This window comes from Spea bombifrons, chromosome 7 (genome assembly GCF_027358695.1).
Source record: "Spea bombifrons isolate aSpeBom1 chromosome 7, aSpeBom1.2.pri, whole genome shotgun sequence".
Taxonomy (NCBI): Eukaryota; Metazoa; Chordata; class Amphibia; order Anura; family Pelobatidae; genus Spea; species Spea bombifrons.
This window is the reverse complement of record NC_071093.1, coordinates 655,136-675,165: the sequence shown is the minus strand read 5'-3', so window position 1 is coordinate 675,165 and position 20,030 is coordinate 655,136. Positions and strand designations below refer to the sequence as shown.

General features: G+C 51.5%; 1 protein-coding gene across 3 annotated transcripts in view; it reads left to right on the top strand.

The window, feature by feature from the left end:
* The window catches only part of KALRN (kalirin RhoGEF kinase), a 91,931-nt gene that overhangs the window by 16,133 nt on the left and 55,768 nt on the right, over positions 1 to 20,030 (top strand). For all 3 annotated transcript variants that reach the window (XM_053471024.1, XM_053471023.1, XM_053471022.1), the window contains exons 2-7: positions 8,103 to 8,177; positions 9,923 to 10,037; positions 10,566 to 10,758; positions 11,249 to 11,761; positions 15,282 to 15,404; positions 18,930 to 19,121. In XM_053471024.1, the coding sequence (XP_053326999.1) occupies positions 8,103 to 8,177; positions 9,923 to 10,037; positions 10,566 to 10,758; positions 11,249 to 11,761; positions 15,282 to 15,404; positions 18,930 to 19,121 (1,211 nt within the window). The remainder of the gene's footprint in view (positions 1 to 8,102; positions 8,178 to 9,922; positions 10,038 to 10,565; positions 10,759 to 11,248; positions 11,762 to 15,281; positions 15,405 to 18,929; positions 19,122 to 20,030) is intronic.

Genomic DNA, 20,030 nt, shown 5'->3' with positions numbered 1-20,030 from the left:
GTCCCACTGTATGAAAACAGAAATGGGGGAATTTGGCCAAAAATCTCTTAAAACCTGGCAGGGCGGCGGATCCCGACGGCTTATTCTGCATAGAATGATTCAGAAGCCGGCGACGAAGGAAAGCCTCTCGCTGCCAACCTCATTCCCTCCACGCAGCTACATTTAGATGAATGAAGACATTAAACATATCCTCGGTGCCACGAGACTGACCGGGAACGGAAGGAAGTTTTACTTTACTGAGAGGGTGGTGAATAAGTGGAACAGCCTCCCAGCAGAAGTGGTAGAAGGTAATACAGTGAGTGGATTAAGCATGCATGGGATAGACATCCGGCTCCTGAATCTAAGACGAGACCAACGACTGATTTCGGTGTTTTTCACTGGCTAACATGGGGTTAACACAAAATCTAAAAGTCCTTATAAGGATTTAACATTAAATTGTGTCGGAGGCTAAAAGGTTAAAGTTTTCTGTTTTTGGGGGAATTATGTAAATGTGGGATTCATTTTTTAAACAAATAGAGAAAAAATTAAAAAGTAAAAATGTGGAATTTGCCGCGTTTTAGCGCTCGGACGCAGACTGTGCTAAAGAGGAGCCGCGAAGCCGCGATCTGCCCCTGTTTACCCTCTCTGCGGCCTCCCCTGGGTTGGTGGCACTGCGGGGGTTACGTGCCGCCGCGCATGGTGCTCCTCGGCTAATGCTAATTAGCAGCTGCAGCGGCCGATGCATGAACTGCGCTATTCTTCCTGCGGGGCAGTGGGGGCCGCGATCGCTCCTTCCTCAGCCCTTTATGAAGCTGGAACAAGCCCCCTCTGTGCGAGCGCCGAGCAGCCCCCCGCTGCCCCCCGCAGCCCCCCAGCGCTCAGCTACACAACACGCGCCCGGCATCCCCCTGCCGGCTGGGAGTTATGATGTGTTGCCCTGAAGATGCTGTAATCACTAATAGGGTTGGGTTTTTATTTCAGCGAAAGTTGGTGGATGCGTGGAACAGCCATCCAACTGCGGTGGTAAATGCTGTAGGGATGTCTAAGTTATCTCAAGATTGGCATATGGCCCTTCAGAGGCCTCTGACCCGGCGTCTGCTCCGTGTCATGCTGTCCCCGGGAGGTGGCTTCGCTGGAGGGCCGCGCAGGCATTAGGAAGGCGTGGGGCAAATAACCCGCCGTGCCTCTCCTGCCCCCCCCCCCCCGGGGCAGCGCGTCCGCCGGAGTCGTCTCTGTGTTTCGGGATCCGGATGCGGCTGAGTTTTTGGCTCCAGTTCCTGATCCGGTTCCAGTTGCTTCTGATCCAAAGGAGGAGGAAGCCGCGGGGGGGGTGTCGTACGGATTTAACCCTTTCCTGCGGCCGGCTGTGTGATATCCGCAGATGGGTTAGGGTGGGATTTCAGGCTCCATGCGCGGCCCCCGGATCGCCGTCTCATTAGGATTATCTCCCGGCGCTGCCAGTCCTGATACTCGCTGCCGGTCCCGTGCGGTCGCCGGCGACTCCACTCAGCCCGAGCCGTGTTCTTCCGCTCGTCTGCTTAATAAATGTAAACGTAATGTGTAATGTTTTGGCAGGACACGCGTGTAAATGTTTCGGCAGGACACCCGTGTAAATGTTTCGGCAGGACACGCGTGTAAATGTTTCGGCAGGACACGCGTGTAAATGTTTCGGCAGGACACGCGTGTTCCCGTTCAGCTCGTTGTTGTCGCCCCGTGTGCTGGGGGTTCAGGGATGATTTATAAATGGAGCCCAAAATAATACAAAAGGAATTTAATGACTGAAATGTAACGAGGGGTCCCCGGGTTGGGGGTCTCTGCGTCCCGCGGGGGGTCTTGACGGCTTCCGCCGGTGGGTCGGGGTCCGACCGGGGGTCACGCTGCGCCCCGTATCCGGGGTGAGCAGAGCCGGCTGGGAAGTGGCGCATGTTCAGGGACGCCTTTCACGGAGCACAATGCCGGCCGCAGACCCGAAACCCGCCGCAGCCGCGATTAACCCCCGCAGCCCGCCTCCGATCCGGGGAACCGGAATGAACCCGCGGCCGTTCGGTGGCGGAGCCGGTCAGGGTGCCGGTAAATCTGGTGTAGAGATGAAAAGATGACTGCAGGGGATCGCTGGCCGAGTGACGATGGTTGGCGGAGTGGGGATTGTTGGGGGAGGGGCGGTTGTTGGCAGAGTGGGGATTGTTGGCGATCGTTGGCGGTGCGGAGCGGGCGGCGGGTCTCAATTGCCTGTATTCACCTCTCTTTCATTAGAGTGTCCGCTGAGTGATTGAGACTGAGCCGTTCTATTTGTCCCCACAGGCAGTATTGTCTTGATTAGTTCTCCGAGCGCATGCGGCGGGTCACGGCATGCGCATCGTCGGTGCAGGGACTCCTCTGCCGCGCATGCCGTTTGCTGGTCTCTCACCCGAGGCAAGCGATCAGACGCTCTGAGTTTATCCCATTAACGCGCATGACTTGCACATCTGAACGGATGAGCGGGTGTCGCAGCCGCCAAGCACCGCGGGGGCACCAGTGCAATCGCATGTGAAGCTTCTGTACCGCGCCCAGGCCTAGGTGTCCGATACATCGCTCGTTACAGGGATAAAAGCCGCCGTCACGTGACTTCCACTCTATAGGCTGCAGTTTAAACCGCGTGACGAGAGATATCGGCTCCCGCGTACAGCCGTGGGGGGGGCTCCCGCGTACAGCCGTGGGGGGGGCTCCCGCGTACAGCCCGGGAGGGGCTCCCGCGTACAGCCCGGGGGGGGCACCCGTGTACAGCCGCCTCTCGTCACAGGGAACGGCAGTCCTGATATTTTGGGTGAATTTCCACACTGAGCTGACGCTTTATGAAGTCCGTCTCTCCTTAGACCCCCATTAGAGAGTCTGACTGGGTGATTAAGACTGAGTCATTCTATTGTTCCCCACAGGCAGTTTGATAAGAAGTCGGGGTGTTTAGTAGATTTGGGGGTCAGATAATAGAGCGAGAATCATACAAATGGCTGAAAACATTGTATTTTTGGGCAAAAGCTACAACTGGGGTAAAAAAGGAAACGGCGAGGGGCCTGAAAGCATTTTTTATAAGGGGTCTTTGTTTGGCGGTCAGTGGGTTGCGTCCGGCTGCTGTCTCTTGCGGTCTCTTTGGTCCTCTGGTATGTCTAATGGCCGCCCTGTTTCCCGATGGGCCGCGTGGAGCGCTGGGTGGTCTCGCTCATGCTATTGGGGTCTCGTCCAGCTATTACTGGAGTCCTTATGTGGCTCGTGAGTCGGGCTGTCCGGACCCCCGGATTATTACCCCCCCGCTGCTCTATTTCAGGATCAGTAATAAGAAGGGATTTTGTAAAGAATTTGCCCCGGGGGGGGGGATCTCAGGAAGTTTTATTCTGCTTTGTTAGATGATCGCGCATGTTGGCCGAGAAATCCAGAAGAGAGATAACGGGGAAAGCGTTTACCCCACGAGGGAACTGCATGGGGCCGCAGGGGCCGTCTCGAGATAAAACTGAGAAACAAGAGTGTGGACGGTGTCTGGGGGCAGCCGGAGGGTCCCGGGGCTGGACGGGGGGCAACTGGCTTCTCACAGCGGGCAGTCGTCACGTGGAAGAAGAGTGCAACCCCTTTATTGCCCCGGACACAGCCCCCACTGGTGCAGAAGGGGTTAAGCGGCTGGGTAAGGCCGGTTCCACTAACCTGCATTTGGGTCGCGGCGCGGCGGGATTCTGACCGGGTCGCCGGGTTTTACTTTTCTGTGACTTTCACCCAAATCCGGAGCAATAGCTGCAAAAAATAGAAGGGCCGGGGGGTAAATAGGCCGGGGTTACCAGGAGCCCCGGGGGGTAAATAGGCTGGGGGCCGCCGGGGGCCGATCTGCCGGCAGGTTGGGAGTTTCCGGGGTAAGTGCTCAGAGTTGTAGGAGTTCCCGGCGTTCCCGGCGCGGCTGAGGATGATGATGTTATGAGGAATGCGTTTGGTGTTTCTGCCCCCGCTGGGATCGCTGGGTTTATAAATATCTGCTGAAGCCCCCCGCTGCGTGACCTCCAAATCCCACTGCCTGAAGTATGTGTGTGTTACATACATGAAGCAGGCGTGTAGCGGGTCGTATATAACTATATGTAAGGAATCATCGCCCAGCCCCAGTAGCTGCCCCCCACGGGGTAGAAGGGGCAGTTTTCAGCAGATGCCCCCCTCCCCCGGTGCCGCGATGTCCCCCGCGTCGGGCTCTGTGCCTTTAAGGGAATGTTGGCTGAGCCCGGCTGCCAAGACATGAAAAACAACCTCCATTTACTGGCCTTTTCAGCAAAGGGTTGCCGTGGAAACTCGGCTGGAAACGGGAAAATGACAAAGATTGAGCAAAACACGGAAAGAAAAGGATTTGTTGAGAAAAGGCATTAATGGCGAGCCGGTGGCTTCTCCTGACGGATGCCGGGAAACTTCGTGCTTTTTTAGCCCGGACGGCCTTGGATGGGATGTTGGAGCCGCCGCTGGCGTCCGGCGTTAGGATCCGCGCATGTCCTGCGGCCAGCGCATTCGGTGACCTGTTACTTCATTACTACTGTATAGGGGGCTCCCAGAGCCTGCGGGGACCCCCGAAACTCCCATAGAAACGGGCAGAGGTCCGGCTTTTGAGCCGCGCAGATAGTAAAGAGCGTTAACCCTTTACAATCCTTCCCGATAACTCTCATCACTCCTCGTCGCGGGGGTACGGGGCGGGAAATTCTCGCCGTTCATATAGATTATTCATTATTAACCCGTTACACGCGCTCCGCGGAGCACTCGCTTGTAATACAGGAAGTGATGCGTGCGCGGCAGAGTGACTTCCCCCGGGACCCCAAGCTTCACATGCATTAAGTGTTCCTGATATCTCCTCCTTTAACCCTTTCAGTACAGTTCCCGTGGCAGAGGGTTAGACGCCATTTGCAGATTTCAGTCCCGGCGTGCGCTCTCCGTGTTTCATGTTAATGACTCTCTGATGACACGGATTCCGAGAGCCGCAATCATAACGCCCCCCCCCCGTGTGTCATCGTCCGAATTCCATGTAGCCGTCCGCATGACGGAACGATGGCCACTGCAACGAAGGCCCTACGTATGACAGAGAGCTTACGCTCTAATGTGACGCTTTTGGGCTGCTGGTCGTCTGTATTTGTTAGCGGACATGCGCGCTGTTGTTTTTTTATAATGATGTCATGGGGGGGCAGCATTTTGTGTCGCGCCGTCAGTCAGGGTTAGTAAAACTGCGTGTAAAATATGTCGGGAACACGGAATCCCGGTTTGTGGCGTTAGTTACAATGTTACAGAGCAGCTGCATAATTCATAGAGAACACGCTACATTGTAACACGCGTGTCTGCACTCGGACCCAGCGCTCTGTTTGTTACCCCTCTGGGGGCTGGGGGGGGGATCTTCCATTATAATAAATATCCCAAGATGTCCGTGAAAGCCGATAGCCGGTGAATTCTTTGCCTGATCTGAGTCGTTTCCAGAGCCGATGACATCATAGGCTTTCCAGTAAATGCTTTCAGCCCCACGGGGTGGTCTTGGGGGGGGAGGGGTATGTTTCGGATGTTCCGTGTCAGGTTAGGTAATGTTATGTTTGAGTCGGGGCCGCCGGGCACCTGAATATTTGGCTCTTTTGCTGTTTATTTCGTCACTTTTTCCACTCCATCTCGTGAATCGTTTGGTTTGGATCCCAGGCGTTTTTACAGCGAACATGCGCAGCGTGGGGCAGATCTCTCCTCTGCATCAAACCACCGGCAAATGCTCACAGTCCTATAAACACGAGTGCAAGCTCTTGGGGCAGCGAGAAGCCGTGTAACGATTGACGCCGGTAAATTCGCCTGGAGTCCGGAACGCGATCCTCTCCCCGGAACCCTCAGGGAAGCTGCAGCCCGAGCGCTGGCTCCCCCCCAAACCCGGCTGAGCTATTAATACCCCGGCCGCGGGGAACCGTGTCACGCGTCCAGACACAAAATACATTTCATCCGTTCCCCCGCAGCCTGTCGGCCTGTCAGCGGAGGGACTGGATGCAGCGCAGCCGAGACTGTTGGCGCTATATGAATAAAAGCTATTAATAGTAATAATAATAATAACGTTCCCGACGTGGTTCTGCGGCGCCCCACGGGGTACAGAATATACACGGATCAAACACGGGACGGATGTAACTAATGTTACTCATTACTCTGTTACTCGTTACTCTGTTACTCGTTACTCTGTTACTCGTTACTCTGTTACTCTGTTACTCGTTACTCTGTTGTTTGTTACTCGTTACTCTGTTACTCGTTACTCTGTTATTTGTTACTCTGTTACTCGTTACTCTGTTATTTGTTACTCTGTTACTCGTTACTCTGTTACTCGTTACTCTGTTACTCTGTTACTCGTTACTCTGTTACTGTTACTCGTTACTCTGTTGTTTGTTACTCTGTTACTCGTTACTCTGTTGTTTGTTACTCTGTTACTCGTTACTCTGTTACTCGTTACTCTGTTATTTGTTACTCTTTTACTCTGTTATTTGTTACTCTGTTACTCGTTACTCTGTTATTTGTTACTCTTTTACTCTGTTATTTGTTACTCTGTTACTCGTTACTCTGTTACTCGTTACTCTGTTATTTGTTACTCTTTTACTCTGTTATTTGTTACTCTGTTATTTGTTACTCTGTTATTTGTTACTCTTTTACTCTGTTATTTGTTACTCTGTTATTTGTTACTCTGTTAGTTGTTACTCTGTTACTCGTTACTCTGTTATTTGTTACTCTTTTACTCTGTTATTTGTTACTCTGTTATTTGTTACTCTGTTATTTGTTACTCTTTTACTCTGTTATTTGTTACTCTGTTATTTGTTACTCTGTTATTTGTTACTCTTTTACTCTGTTATTTGTTACTCTGTTATTTGTTACTCTGTTGCTCGTTACTCTGTTATTTGTTACTCTGTTACTCTGTTATTTGTTACTCTGTTATTTGTTACTCTGTTATTTGTTACTCTTTTACTCTGTTATTTGTTACTCTGTTATTTGTTACTCTGTTGCTCGTTACTCTGTTATTTGTTACTCTGTTATTTGTTACTCTGTTACTCGTTACTCTGTTATTTGTTACTCGTTACTCTGTTATTTGTTACTCTGTTGCTCGTTACTCTGTTATTTGTTACTCTGTTATTTGTTACTCTGTTATTTGTTACTCGTTACTCTGTTATTTGTTACTCTGTTATTTGTTACTCTGTTGCTCGTTACTCTGTTATTTGTTACTCTGTTACTCTGTTATTTGTTACTCTGTTATTTGTTACTCTTTTACTCTGTTATTTGTTACTCTGTTATTTGTTACTCTGTTGCTCGTTACTCTGTTATTTGTTACTCTGTTATTTGTTACTCTGTTACTCGTTACTCTGTTATTTGTTACTCGTTACTCTGTTATTTGTTACTCTGTTGCTCGTTACTCTGTTATTTGTTACTCTGTTATTTGTTACTCTGTTATTTGTTACTCGTTACTCTGTTATTTGTTACTCTGTTATTTTTATTATTTGTTACTCTGTTACTCGTTACTCTGTTATTTGTTACTCTGTTACTCTGTTATTTGTTACTCTGTTACTCGTTACTCTGTTATTTGTTACTCGTTACTCTGTTATTTGTTACTCTGTTATTTGTTACTCTGTTATTTGTTACTCTGTTACTCGTTACTCTGTTATTTGTTACTCTGTTACTCTGTTACTCTGTTATTTGTTACTCTGTTATTTGTTACTCTGTTGCTCGTTACTCTGTTACTCTGTTATTTGTTACTCTGTTACTCTGTTACTCTGTTATTTGTTACTCTGTTATTTGTTACTCTGTTACTCGTTACTCTGTTATTTGTTACTCTGTTGCTCGTTACTCTGTTATTTGTTACTCTGTTACTCGTTACTCTGTTATTTGTTACTCGTTACTCTGTTATTTGTTACTCTGTTATTTTTATTATTTGTTACTCTGTTACTGTTTACTGTTTAAGGTGGAATTCTCCCCGTTGTGTCCTTCGGCCTCAGTTTGGGGGTAGATTGGGGGTCCCCGGGGTCAGATAATGCCCCGGCCCGAGTGGCATTTACTAAAGAGTGCTGGAGTCTTCAGTTCTGTGATCTCAGTGCTGGGGCGGAATTATTCTTACCGTCTGATTTCTGTTTCTTCTCCAGGATCGTTCCGGAACGACGGTTTGAAAGCCACGGATGTTCTGGCCGTCCTGAAGGAGAAGGTGGCCTTCGTGTCAGGTAACGTCCTCTGGTGGCTGAGATTGCGGAGCCTTCGAGCAGCCGGTGCCGTTGAGGGTTAATTTTAGTCACCTGTTACACGTAATGTTCCCGGCGGGATGGGGTTTATGGCTCTGGGGTATAAATCTCCCGTGGGATGGGGTAAAAGTAACATGGAAACCGTCGTTTGGGATGTTGATGTCCGCGCAGGTTGTGTGCTGGGTTCATACTCTGCAGATTGCAGCACCGCGGGGGTTAATGGCAGCTGCCCCCGGGGGTACCTGTTTATCCAGATGTGGCAGTTAAATAACCCGCGGTAATCCGGGATAATCTCCACTCCTTCCCGGCTGTGCATTTTAGAAGCTTCTGTCTGAGACGCGCGGATTAAGCTCCGGATCCGGATCGCTTTATACACGGATCACCGCTGAGTTTTATAGCACGTTTAACCTCTTCAGTGCCAGGAAGAGCAGCGGCCCTAAAAATCCACTTTCACCACCTTGAGTGCCATTAAATAACGTTTTACCCCAAATGAGAAATCCCCCAGAAACGTGTTTGTTTAGCCCCAGGATTATATTTCCAACGAACTCAGCTGAACCCCGCGCCGTCCGCGAATTTCCCGTCAACGTGTATATTATGCACTAAATCCGGACTCCGCCGAACCCCGCAGCCCCCCGAAACGTTTCTTAGGACTCTGCCGAACCCCGCAGCCCCCCGAATCCTTTCTTAGGACTCCGCCGAACCCCGCAGCCCCCCGAAACGTTTCTTAGGACTCCGCCGAACCCCGCAGCCCCCCGAAACGTTTATTTATCAGATACCGGAACTCGCGTGTTGTCTGCGTGTTGTCTGCGTGTCGCACAGATTTCTTGCATGTTTGAAATTCTCTGCACTCCTCACCCCGGAGTCGTTTATTTTGAACGTTTATCGAATCCTGGAAATAACTTTGGAAGAAAATCACAAAAAAGAACATAATTTTACAATTGGGAGAAAAGATCCTTTTTACTGAACGCGGCTGATTTATTACAGAGACGGATTCAATTTCTCGGTTAAAGGGTTAATCCCATTTTTATGTTAGAACAGAATTATTTGATAAAAAGTCTTTTAGTAACAGAACAAAAGGTGATATAAAGCGCAGCGCGCGGAGGGCTGCGGGGGAAACGAGCGTAAGCTCCGGGGGAGAGGAACGCGCTGGATTCTGGGGCATGTGAGGGTTCGGGGAGCTGGACGGGGGCCAAATCCTTCTAAAAATAGCAAGTCGGGGGAGTTTAAAAATAGAAGGCAGCTTGCGGCGGGATTACAGAGAACGGCCCGGGGTTCAAATGAAAGAAAAAGGAAAGCAGTGGCCTTTCTTTACCCGCCGTCCTCACACTTACATCGGGCTCGCGGAAACCATGATGTAACACGAGGAAGAAGACCGCAGCTGGCCCCCGCCGGACGGCATATACATAGGAGACATCTAGATGGGGCAAAACTGGGTATTTTATAAAGTGGCCAAAAAACATAATAATGAGATAAAAAAATGACCTGCGGTCAGCTCTGAAGTGAAGATGTGAGTGTGAGCCGACGGCAGCGGGCGTGCAGCATCTAAAGAGTTAAGGATAGCGGGGCAGGGTATAAAGGGTTAAGGATAGCTGGCAGGGTATAAGGGGTTAAGGATAGCGGGGCAGGGTATAAGGGGTTAATGATAGCGGGGCAGGGTATGAAGGGTTAAGGATAGCGATTGGTCCGTCACCGGCTGTTAACCCTCTCGTCCCCGTCTGTCTCCGCAGGAGGTCGCGATAAGCGAGGAGGGCCGATCCTGACGTTCCCGGCGCGCAGCAACCACGACAGGATACGGCAGGAAGACCTGCGCCGACTCGTCACCTACCTGGCCAGCGTCCCCAGGTGAGGGCCGGGGGGGCCACGGATCTCGGGATTATTCCGGCCCGAAGCTCTCAGGATCTGAACTGAAAGTTTCATGAAGTCCGGTTCCGTTCTGTGAAGCTTCTGTCCCACTTATAAAATAATCCTCATCCCAGCCACCTCCAGGCCTGGCCAGAAACTCATTCAGGGGCCGACTGGCACACGGGGCGGCGCACTCCGTGTAACTCCCCCCCGAGACACCGCGTAATCCCCCCCCCGGACACCACGCTCCGCGTATACCCCCCCCCGGACACCGCGCTCCGCGTATACCCCCCCCGACACCGCGCTCCGCGTAACTCTACCCCGAGACACCGCGTAATCCCCCCCCCCGGACGCTGCGATCCGTGTAACTCCCCCGGGACACCGCGCTCCCTGTAACTCTGCCCCGGGACGCTGCGTAACTCTCCCTGGGACGCCCCTCTCCGCGTAAATCTGCCCCGGGCGCCGCGCTCCGCGTTACGCCGGCAGGGGCTGGATTTCCGCTCTGACGTGATGTTTTTCTCCCTCTAGCGAAGACGTCTGCAAACGAGGCTTCACGGTCATCATCGACATGCGCGGATCTAAGTGGGACCTGATGAAGCCCCTTCTGAAGACCCTCCAGGAAGCGTTTCCCGCGGAGATCCACGTGGCGCTGATCATCAAACCGGAGAACTTCTGGCAGAAACAGAAAACCAACTTCGGCAGCTCCAAGTTCATCTTCGAGGTTCGGATCCCCAAAATATCAAACGATTCAGATAAGAACGTGGGGGGCGGCAGCGGCTGGCGGGGGTCCCGGCGGCGGCTGGCGGGGGTCCCGGCAGCTCTGGTCTCCGTTAACGCGCCGGCGCTTATCTCCTCTGTCAGATAGACGATATTATTGTTATTCCACCTCAAATACATCCCACAAACCTCAGAACTTTATTAACATATAAAGAAACCCAGACGCTGCCGGCAGATCGGCCCCCGGCGGCCCCCGTCTAGTCGCCCGTTTCTCCTGCTGTAACGACTCAAACCTTAATCAGTCGTCGGTCTCGTCTTAGATTCAGGAGCCGTATGTCTATCCCATGCATGTTTAATCCCCTCACTGTATTCCCCTCTACCACCTCTGCTGGGAGGCTGTTCTGTTCATCCACCTCCCCTCTCGGTAGGTGGGATTCAGCAGTTAGACATGCGGTGCTGGGGGGAAAGTTACTAACGGCGCTCTCTGTGTTCAGACCAGCATGGTGTCGGTGGAAGGTCTCTCCAAGCTGGTGGATCCGTCTCAGCTGACGGAGGAGTTTGACGGCTCCCTGGATTACGATCACGACGAGTGGATCGAGCTGCGGGTTTCTCTGGAGGAGTTTTTCGGCAGCGCGGTGCATCTGCTGTCGCGGTTGGAGGACCTGCAGGAGACGCTGGCCCGGAAGGAGTTCCCGGTGGACGTGGAGGGCTCCCGGCGGCTCATCGACGAGCACACGCAGCTGAAGAAGAAGGTGGTGAAGGCGCCGGTGGAGGAGCTGGACCGCGACGGGCAGAGGCTGCTCCAATGCATCCGCTGCGGCGACGGCTTCTCGGGCCGCAACTGCATTCCAGGAGGGGCCGATTTCCAAAGCCTCGTGCCAAAGATCACCAGCCTCTTGGACAAGCTGCACTCCACGCGGCAGCACCTGCACCAGATGTGGCACGTGCGCAAACTCAAACTCGACCAGTGTTTCCAGCTGCGGCTCTTTGAGCAGGATGCCGAGAAGGTACCAGAACTCGCCGGGCCGGCGGTACCGACCTGTTAGAGCAGGTCGGGGGGGTTATGGGTCGGTTCCTGTTAGTGCAGGTCGGGGGGGTTATGGGTCGGTAGCTGTTAGAGCAGGTCGGGGGGGTTATGGGTCGGTAGCTGTTAGTGCAGGTCGGGGGGGTTATGGGTCGGTAGCTGTTAGTGCAGGTCGGGGGGGGGTTATGGGTCGGTAGCTGTTAGTGCAGGTCGGGGGGGTTATGGGTCGGTAGCTGTTAGAGCAGGTCGGGGGGGGGTTATGGGTCGGTAGCTGTTAGTGCAGGTCGGGGGGGTTATGGGTCGGTAGCTGTTAGTGCAGGTCGGGGGGGTTATGGGTCGGTAGCTGTTAGTGCAGGTCGGGGGGGGGTTATGGGTCGGTAGCTGTTAGTGCAGGTCGGGGGGGTTATGGGTCGGTAGCTGTTAGTGCAGGTCGGGGGGGGGTTATGGGTCGGTTCCTGTTAGTGCAGGTCGGGGGGGGGTTATGGGTCGGTAGCTGTTAGTGCAGGTCGGGGGGGGTTATGGGTCGGTAGCTGTTAGTGCAGGTCGGGGGGGTTATGGGTCGGTAGCTGTTAGTGCAGGTCGGGGGGGTTATGGGTCGGTAGCTGTTAGTGCAGGTCGGGGGGGGTTATGGGTCGGTAGCTGTTAGAGCAGGTCGGGGGGGTTATGGGTCGGTAGCTGTTAGTGCAGGTCGGGGGGGTTATGGGTCGGTAGCTGTTAGAGCAGGTCGGGGGGGTTATGGGTCGGTTCCTGTTAGTGCAGGTCGGGGGGGTTATGGGTCGGTAGCTGTTAGTGCAGGTCGAGGGGGGTTATGGGTCGGTTCCTGTTAGTGCAGGTCGGGGGGGGGTTATGGGTCGGTAGCTGTTAGTGCAGGTCGGGGGGGTTATGGGTCGGTAGCTGTTAGTGCAGGTTGGGGGGGGGTTATGGGTCGGTTCCTGTTAGTGCAGGTCGGGGGGGGGTTATGGGTCGGTAGCTGTTAGTGCAGGTCGGGGGGGTTATGGGTCGGTTCCTGTTAGTGCAGGTCGGGGGGGTTATGGGTCGGTTCCTGTTAGTGCAGGTCGGGGGGGTTATGGGTCGGTAGCTGTTAGTGCAGGTCGGGGGGGTTATGGGTCGGTAGCTGTTAGTGCAGGTCGGGGGGGTTATGGGTCGGTTCCTGTTAGTGCAGGTCGGGGGGGTTATGGGTCGGTAGCTGTTAGTGCAGGTCGGGGGGGTTATGGGTCGGTAGCTGTTAGTGCAGGTCGGGGGGGTTATGGGTCGGTAGCTGTTAGTGCAGGTCGGGGGGGTTATGGGTCGGTAGCTGTTAGTGCAGGTCGGGGGGGTTATGGGTCGGTAGCTGTTAGTGCAGGTCGGGGGGGTTATGGGTCGGTAGCTGTTAGTGCAGGTCGGGGGGGTTATGGGTCGGTAGCTGTTAGTGCAGGTCGGGGGGGTTATGGGTCGGTAGCTGTTAGTGCAGGTCGAGGGGGGTTATGGGTCGGTAGCTGTTAGTGCAGGTCGGGGGGGGTTATGGGTCGGTTCCTGTTAGTGCAGGTCGGGGGGGTTATGGGTCGGTAGCTGTTAGTGCAGGTCGGGGGGGTTATGGGTCGGTAGCTGTTAGTGCAGGTCGGGGGGGGGTTATGGGTCGGTTCCTGTTAGTGCAGGTCGGGGGGGTTATGGGTCGGTTCCTGTTAGTGCAGGTCGGGGGGGTTATGGGTCGGTAGCTGTTAGTGCAGGTCGGGGGGGGGTTATGGGTCGGTTCCTGTTAGTGCAGGTCGGGGGGGTTATGGGTCGGTAGCTGTTAGTGCAGGTCGGGGGGGTTATGGGTCGGTAGCTGTTAGTGCAGGTCGGGGGGGGTTATGGGTCGGTAGCTGTTAGTGCAGGTCGGGGGGGGGTTATGGGTCGGTTCCTGTTAGTGCAGGTCGGGGGGGTTATGGGTCGGTAGCTGTTAGTGCAGGTCGGGGGGGTTATGGGTCGGTAGCTGTTAGTGCAGGTCGGGGGGGGTTATGGGTCGGTAGCTGTTAGTGCAGGTCGGGGGGTTATGGGTCGGTAGCTGTTAGTGCAGGTCGGGGGGGTTATGGGTCGGTTCCTGTTAGTGCAGGTCGGGGGGGTTATGGGTCGGTTCCTGTTAGTGCAGGTCGGGGGGGGTTATGGGTCGGTAGCTGTTAGTGCAGGTCGGGGGGGTTATGGGTCGGTAGCTGTTAGTGCAGGTCGGGGGGGTTATGGGTCGGTTCCTGTTAGTGCAGGTCGGGGGGGTTATGGGTCGGTAGCTGTTAGTGCAGGTCGGGGGGGGTTATGGGTCGGTTCCTGTTAGTGCAGGTCGGGGGGGTTATGGGTCGGTAGCTGTTAGTGCAGGTCGGGGGGGTTATGGGTCGGTAGCTGTTAGTGCAGGTCGGGGGGGTTATGGGTCGGTAGCTGTTAGTGCAGGTCGGGGGGGTTATGGGTCGGTAGCTGTTAGTGCAGGTCGGGGGGGTTATGGGTCGGTTCCTGTTAGTGCAGGTCGGGGGGTTATGGGTCGGTAGCTGTTAGTGCAGGTCGGGGGGGTTATGGGTCGGTTCCTGTTAGTGCAGGTCGGGGGGGTTATGGGTCGGTTCCTGTTAGTGCAGGTCGGGGGGGTTATGGGTCGGTTCCTGTTAGTGCAGGTCGGGGGGGTTATGGGTCGGTTCCTGTTAGTGCAGGTCGGGGGGGGGGTTATGGGTCGGTTCCTGTTAGTGCAGGTCGGGGGGGGGTTATGGGTCGGTAGCTGTTAGTGCAGGTCGGGGGGGGTTATGGGTCGGTAGCTGTTAGTGCAGGTCGGGGGGGGGTTATGGGTCGGTAGCTGTTAGTGCAGGTCGGGGGGGGTTATGGGTCGGTAGCTGTTAGTGCAGGTCGGGGGGGTTATGGGTCGGTAGCTGTTAGTGCAGGTCGGGGGGGTTATGGGTCGGTTCCTGTTAGTGCAGGTCGGGGGGGTTATGGGTCGGTAGCTGTTAGTGCAGGTCGGGGGGGTTATGGGTCGGTAGCTGTTAGTCCAGGTTGGGGGTTATGGGTCGGTCGGTAGCTGTTAGTCCAGGTTGGGGGTTATGGGTCGGTACCTAGGGCTCCCCGTGACCTGTACACGCCAGCACATATTAACAGGCCGGGGACAGCGTGTATGCGCGTGTTTCATGTATACAGATATATATTATAGAGTGGGGGAGGTGTGGGGATTGTGAGAGATTTGTGTGACACATGTTACACGCATGTAATGGATTCCGTGCACACGCCAGGCCTCTCCATGTGACCAAATATGCCTTTAAACACAGGGTGAGACACCCCAGTGGGGGGGTATGTGGTCACCCTCCCCCGAGGGTTATACCCCCTGCAGATAATTGCTCACTGGGCTGTGTCTCGTGACGTGGCCCCAGCTCCCCTGACGTGGCCCCAGCTCCCCTGACGTGGCCCCCGCTCCCCTGACGTGGCCCCCTCTCCCCTGACGTGGCCCCCGCTCACCTGACGTGGCCCCCGCTCACCTGACGTGGCCCCCGCGGTAACGTGTTGCGCTTCTCCCCATGCAGATGTTTGACTGGATCACCCACAACAAGGAGGTGTTTCTCCAGGGCCACACGGAGATCGGGATGAGCTACCAGCACGCCGTGGACCTGCAGACCCAACACAACCACTTCGCCATGAACTCAATGGTGAGATCCGTGTCATCCGTGTGATAGAACACGGGGTTTGTGTTAGAGTGCCGGGCGTGTAACCGGGTGATAGAAATACACGGGTCCTACATGGAAACCTCGCACGTTCGGGACTTCCATGTTCACCGAGCTTTTTCTTAAACTGCACATTTAGTTGTGCTCTGACCACATCGTCTGGATGGCTGTTCCAGGTATCTAATCCAGGCGGGTGTTAGGGGGTTTACACGGAGTAACGCGCGCAGTATTTGACCCGACCCAACCCCCCCTGATGAGGCGTGTGGAATGCGCCCCCCCCTCCTGCCCCCCCTATTATATGAGCAGCTTTTTAGAATTAGTTGCTGGGCTTTAGGGAGAAAGGAGAGAAGGGGTTGTCTGTGCAGGGAGCGGGGATCCAGCCGGCCTCCTCTGCAATAAATAGAAAAGGTTTATTAGATGCCAGGAGTATCCCATGGAGAGGCGCTGACCCCGCAGGCATTTGGGGCGACCCCGCAGGCATTTGGGGCGACCCCGCAGGCATGGGGCGACCCCTCCTGTACGTGGCTGTAAATTCTGACAGCAGGAGCCGAAGTGTAAAGACGATGAAGGGGGGCTGGAGGGGGGGCAGTCGGATGCTTTCCTTGGCTGGCTGAGGATCACGGTAGTTGGAGTGCGAGAGGAGGCCTGCATGCTGTCAGGCTTTTTCCAGGAATCACGCATCTGGAACCCAACCTCAGCCGCGTTCTCACAAGAAGGTGATCCTGAAAGATTTTGTTGCCATAGTCGCAGAATAAGTTTCTTGATTCTGTGCTTTTAAACCATGTGATCTGCGGAGCGAGATGTTCTGCGGAGTGTGACGATCTGCGGAGCGAGGTGATCTGCGGAGCGAGGTGATCTGCGGAGCGAGGTGATCTGCGGAGCGAGGTGATCTGTGGAGCGGGAGGATCTGCGGAGCGGGGTGATCTGCGGAGCGAGGTGATCTGTGGAGCGGGAGGATCTGCGGAGCGAGGTGATCTGCGGAGCGAGGTGATCTGTGGAGCGGGAGGATCTGTGGAGCGGGAGGATCTGCGGAGCGGGAGGATCTGCGGAGCGAGGTGATCTGCGGAGCGGGAGGATCTGCGGAGCGGGAGGATCTGCGGCTCTTTGTTGGATTGATTGACGCTGCGATTAAAGAAGGCTCTGCAGTTCACTGATGTGAAGATAATTAAAGCCGCATGTCCCGTCTGCTGTGTGGGGTCTATGCGGCCCCCGGGGGCCGTCTGTTACCCCTCAGTCCTTTCTCATTGTTGTTACTTGGCTGACGCTCTGTGGTTTAACCCCCTCATGGCCATAGATTCAGAGCTGCCTCTCTCGCTCGGGGCAGATGTTAAAGACGGGGCTGCGGAGGGGTATATTCGGGGTGACCGATGAGAAATGTCTAGAAATGCACCCCACTAATGCCTACCCCGGGGAGGGAAACGGGGCAGGAAGGCATTTCAGCTTCAATCTTTCTGTAAACATCAGAGGGAGAGGATTATTCTTCGTAGAATTCAGAGGCCGTCCAAGTAGCCGCTCTTTGGGCTCTGATTCTATACATTTACGTGAAATAAACTGTATAGATTGTTGAGACTGTATACGTTCTATAGATCATAACGTTTATGTACATTATCTGGGTTGTATGGATTATATTATATAGTTGCATATATTATTGAGACTGTATATAGGTTGTATATGTATTACATAAATCATATAGATTATATTGGGTGTATAGATTATATTATATAGTATATATCGATTTATATAGATGATTTGGATTGTATATGGGTTGTATATGTATTATATAGTTTATATAGATTATATAGGTCATATTGGCTGTATAGATTATATTATATAGATTATTTGGATTGTATATGGGTTGTATATGTATTATATTATAGATCATATTGGCTGTATAGATTATATTATATAGATTATTTGGATTGTATATGGGTTGTATATGTATTATATTATAGATCATATTGGTTGTATAGATTATATTATATAGATTATTTGGATTGTATATGGGTTGTATATGTATTATATTATAGATCATGTTGGGTGTATAGATTATATTATATAGTTGCGTATATTATTGAGACTGTATATGGGTTGTATATATTATATAATTTATATAGATTATATAGGTCATATTGGTTGTATAGATTATATTATATAGTATATATCGATTATATAGATCATTTGGATTGTATATGGGTTGTATATGTATTATATTATAGATCATATTGGATGTATAGATTATATTATATGGTTGCGTATATTATTGAGACTGTATATGGGTTGTATATATTATATAATTTATGTGGATCGTATAGATTATATTATATACTTTATATAGATTATATAGGTCATATTGGTTGTATAGGTTATATTATATGGTTGCGTATATTATTGAGACTGTATATGGGTTGTATATATTATATAATTTATGTGGATCGTATAGATTATATTATATACTTTATATAGATTATATAGGTCATATTGGTTGTATAGGTTATATTATATAGTTGCGTATATTATTGAGACTGTATATGGGTTGTGTATATTATATAATTTATGTGGATCGTATAGATTATATTATATACTTTATATAGATTATATAGGTCATATTGGGTGTATAGATTATATTATATACTTTATATAGATTATATAGATCATATTGGTTGTATAGATTATATTATGTAGTATATATCGATTGTATAGATCATTTGGATTTTATATGGGTTGTATATGTATTATATTATAGATCATATTGGCTGTATAGATTATATTATATACTTTATATAGATTATATAGGTCATATTGGTTGTATAGGTTATATTATATGGTTGCGTATATTATTGAGACTGTATATGGGTTGTATATATTATATAATTTATGTGGATCGTATAGATTATATTATATACTTTATATAGATTATATAGGTCATATTGGTTGTATAGGTTATATTATATAGTTGCGTATATTATTGAGACTGTATATGGGTTGTGTATATTATATAATTTATGTGGATCGTATAGATTATATTATATACTTTATATAGATTATATAGGTCATATTGGGTGTATAGATTATATTATATACTTTATATAGATTATATAGATCATATTGGTTGTATAGATTATATTATGTAGTATATATCGATTATATAGATCATTTGGATTTTATATGGGTTGTATATGTATTATATTATAGATCATATTGGCTGTATAGATTATATTATATACTTTATATAGATTATATAGGTCATATTGGTTGTATAGGTTATATTATATGGTTGCGTATATTATTGAGACTGTATATGGGTTGTATATATTATATAATTTATGTGGATCGTATAGATTATATTATATACTTTATATAGATTATATAGGTCATATTGGGTGTATAGATTATAAAGAATGAGCACATATAGAGAGTTCAGTAGAGGGGGTTTTGCCGCTCCAGCCGTACGTTTTCTGCTCGTTTAACCCTTTCCATCGTGGCTGTAACTGTCCGTTTCTCCCGTTTCAGAACGCGTACGTGAACATTAACCGCATCATGTCCGTGGCGTCGCGGCTCATCGAAGCCGGCCATTACGCGTCTCAGCAGATCAAGCAGATCTCCACCCAGCTGGACCAGGAGTGGAAGAGCTTCGCGGCGGCGCTGGACGAGAGGAGCGCCATCCTCGCCATGTCAGCCGTGTTCCACCAGAAGGCCGAGCAGGTGAGCCGCGGGAATAACGAATCAATTCCCAGAGAAAATATCTGCGGAGCCTGTAAAGGATCAGGAAACGGGAATATTACAGGAAACAATAAATTCATAACCATTAACCCATTAGTAACCAGACTGGTTTGGGGGATCCGGCGGCTCGATTTCCCGGGTGTTCATCCGGTGCGCTTTGGCCCCCCGTTACGCTTTGGCCCCCCGTTACGCGCTTCTCAGACCTTTTTTCTGGAGACCTCCGTCGTGCCTCAGTTACAGTTTCTGTTTTTCATTGCGGACTCATTAAGGACGAATCGGATAAATTGTTGAACTCCCAAGAGATTTTCTTTTGCCTCCAGAGCCGTTTTTCCGCCCCCGGTCCTCCCGGCTGCGCTCGTTCCTGTGTAGCGGACGCAGGCCTGGCAGACATGCGCGGCTGTTGCCTTTGAAGTGAAGGCCAAGCAGCTCCGATCCTTGAGATAATGATGTGGGAGTTTGGAGGCAGCGACGCAGCGTGGAGCGGATCCGGGCCCCTGCCGCGCGATGCATGCGCCGAGCTTCACACAGATTAACAATGGGGCAAACGAGGCATTTGTCTTGGGGCCCCCGCTTGCTGCAGCGTAGTTTATGTAGTGCTGGGGGCCGTGCGGGGCCAGACGGAGGCCACTTGGCGCAGGGGCCCCTCTCCTGCAGCAGTGCTTCCCGCAGTTTGACCAATGATGGCGCAGATAGCTTCCTACTTCCTGTCATGTGACAGGATCGGCCAGTGAGAGCGGAAGCCGCGTGTCTCTCTGCTCGTAAAGGCGAGGCTCTGCGTTACGGTGTCAGAATCCCCCGGGAGCAGAGATACTCTGCGGGCAGCCGGCGGGTTATGAGATCGGGGGAGGGGGTCTCGGCTGTTTTTGGAACGTGACGAATGCTTGGCTTTGT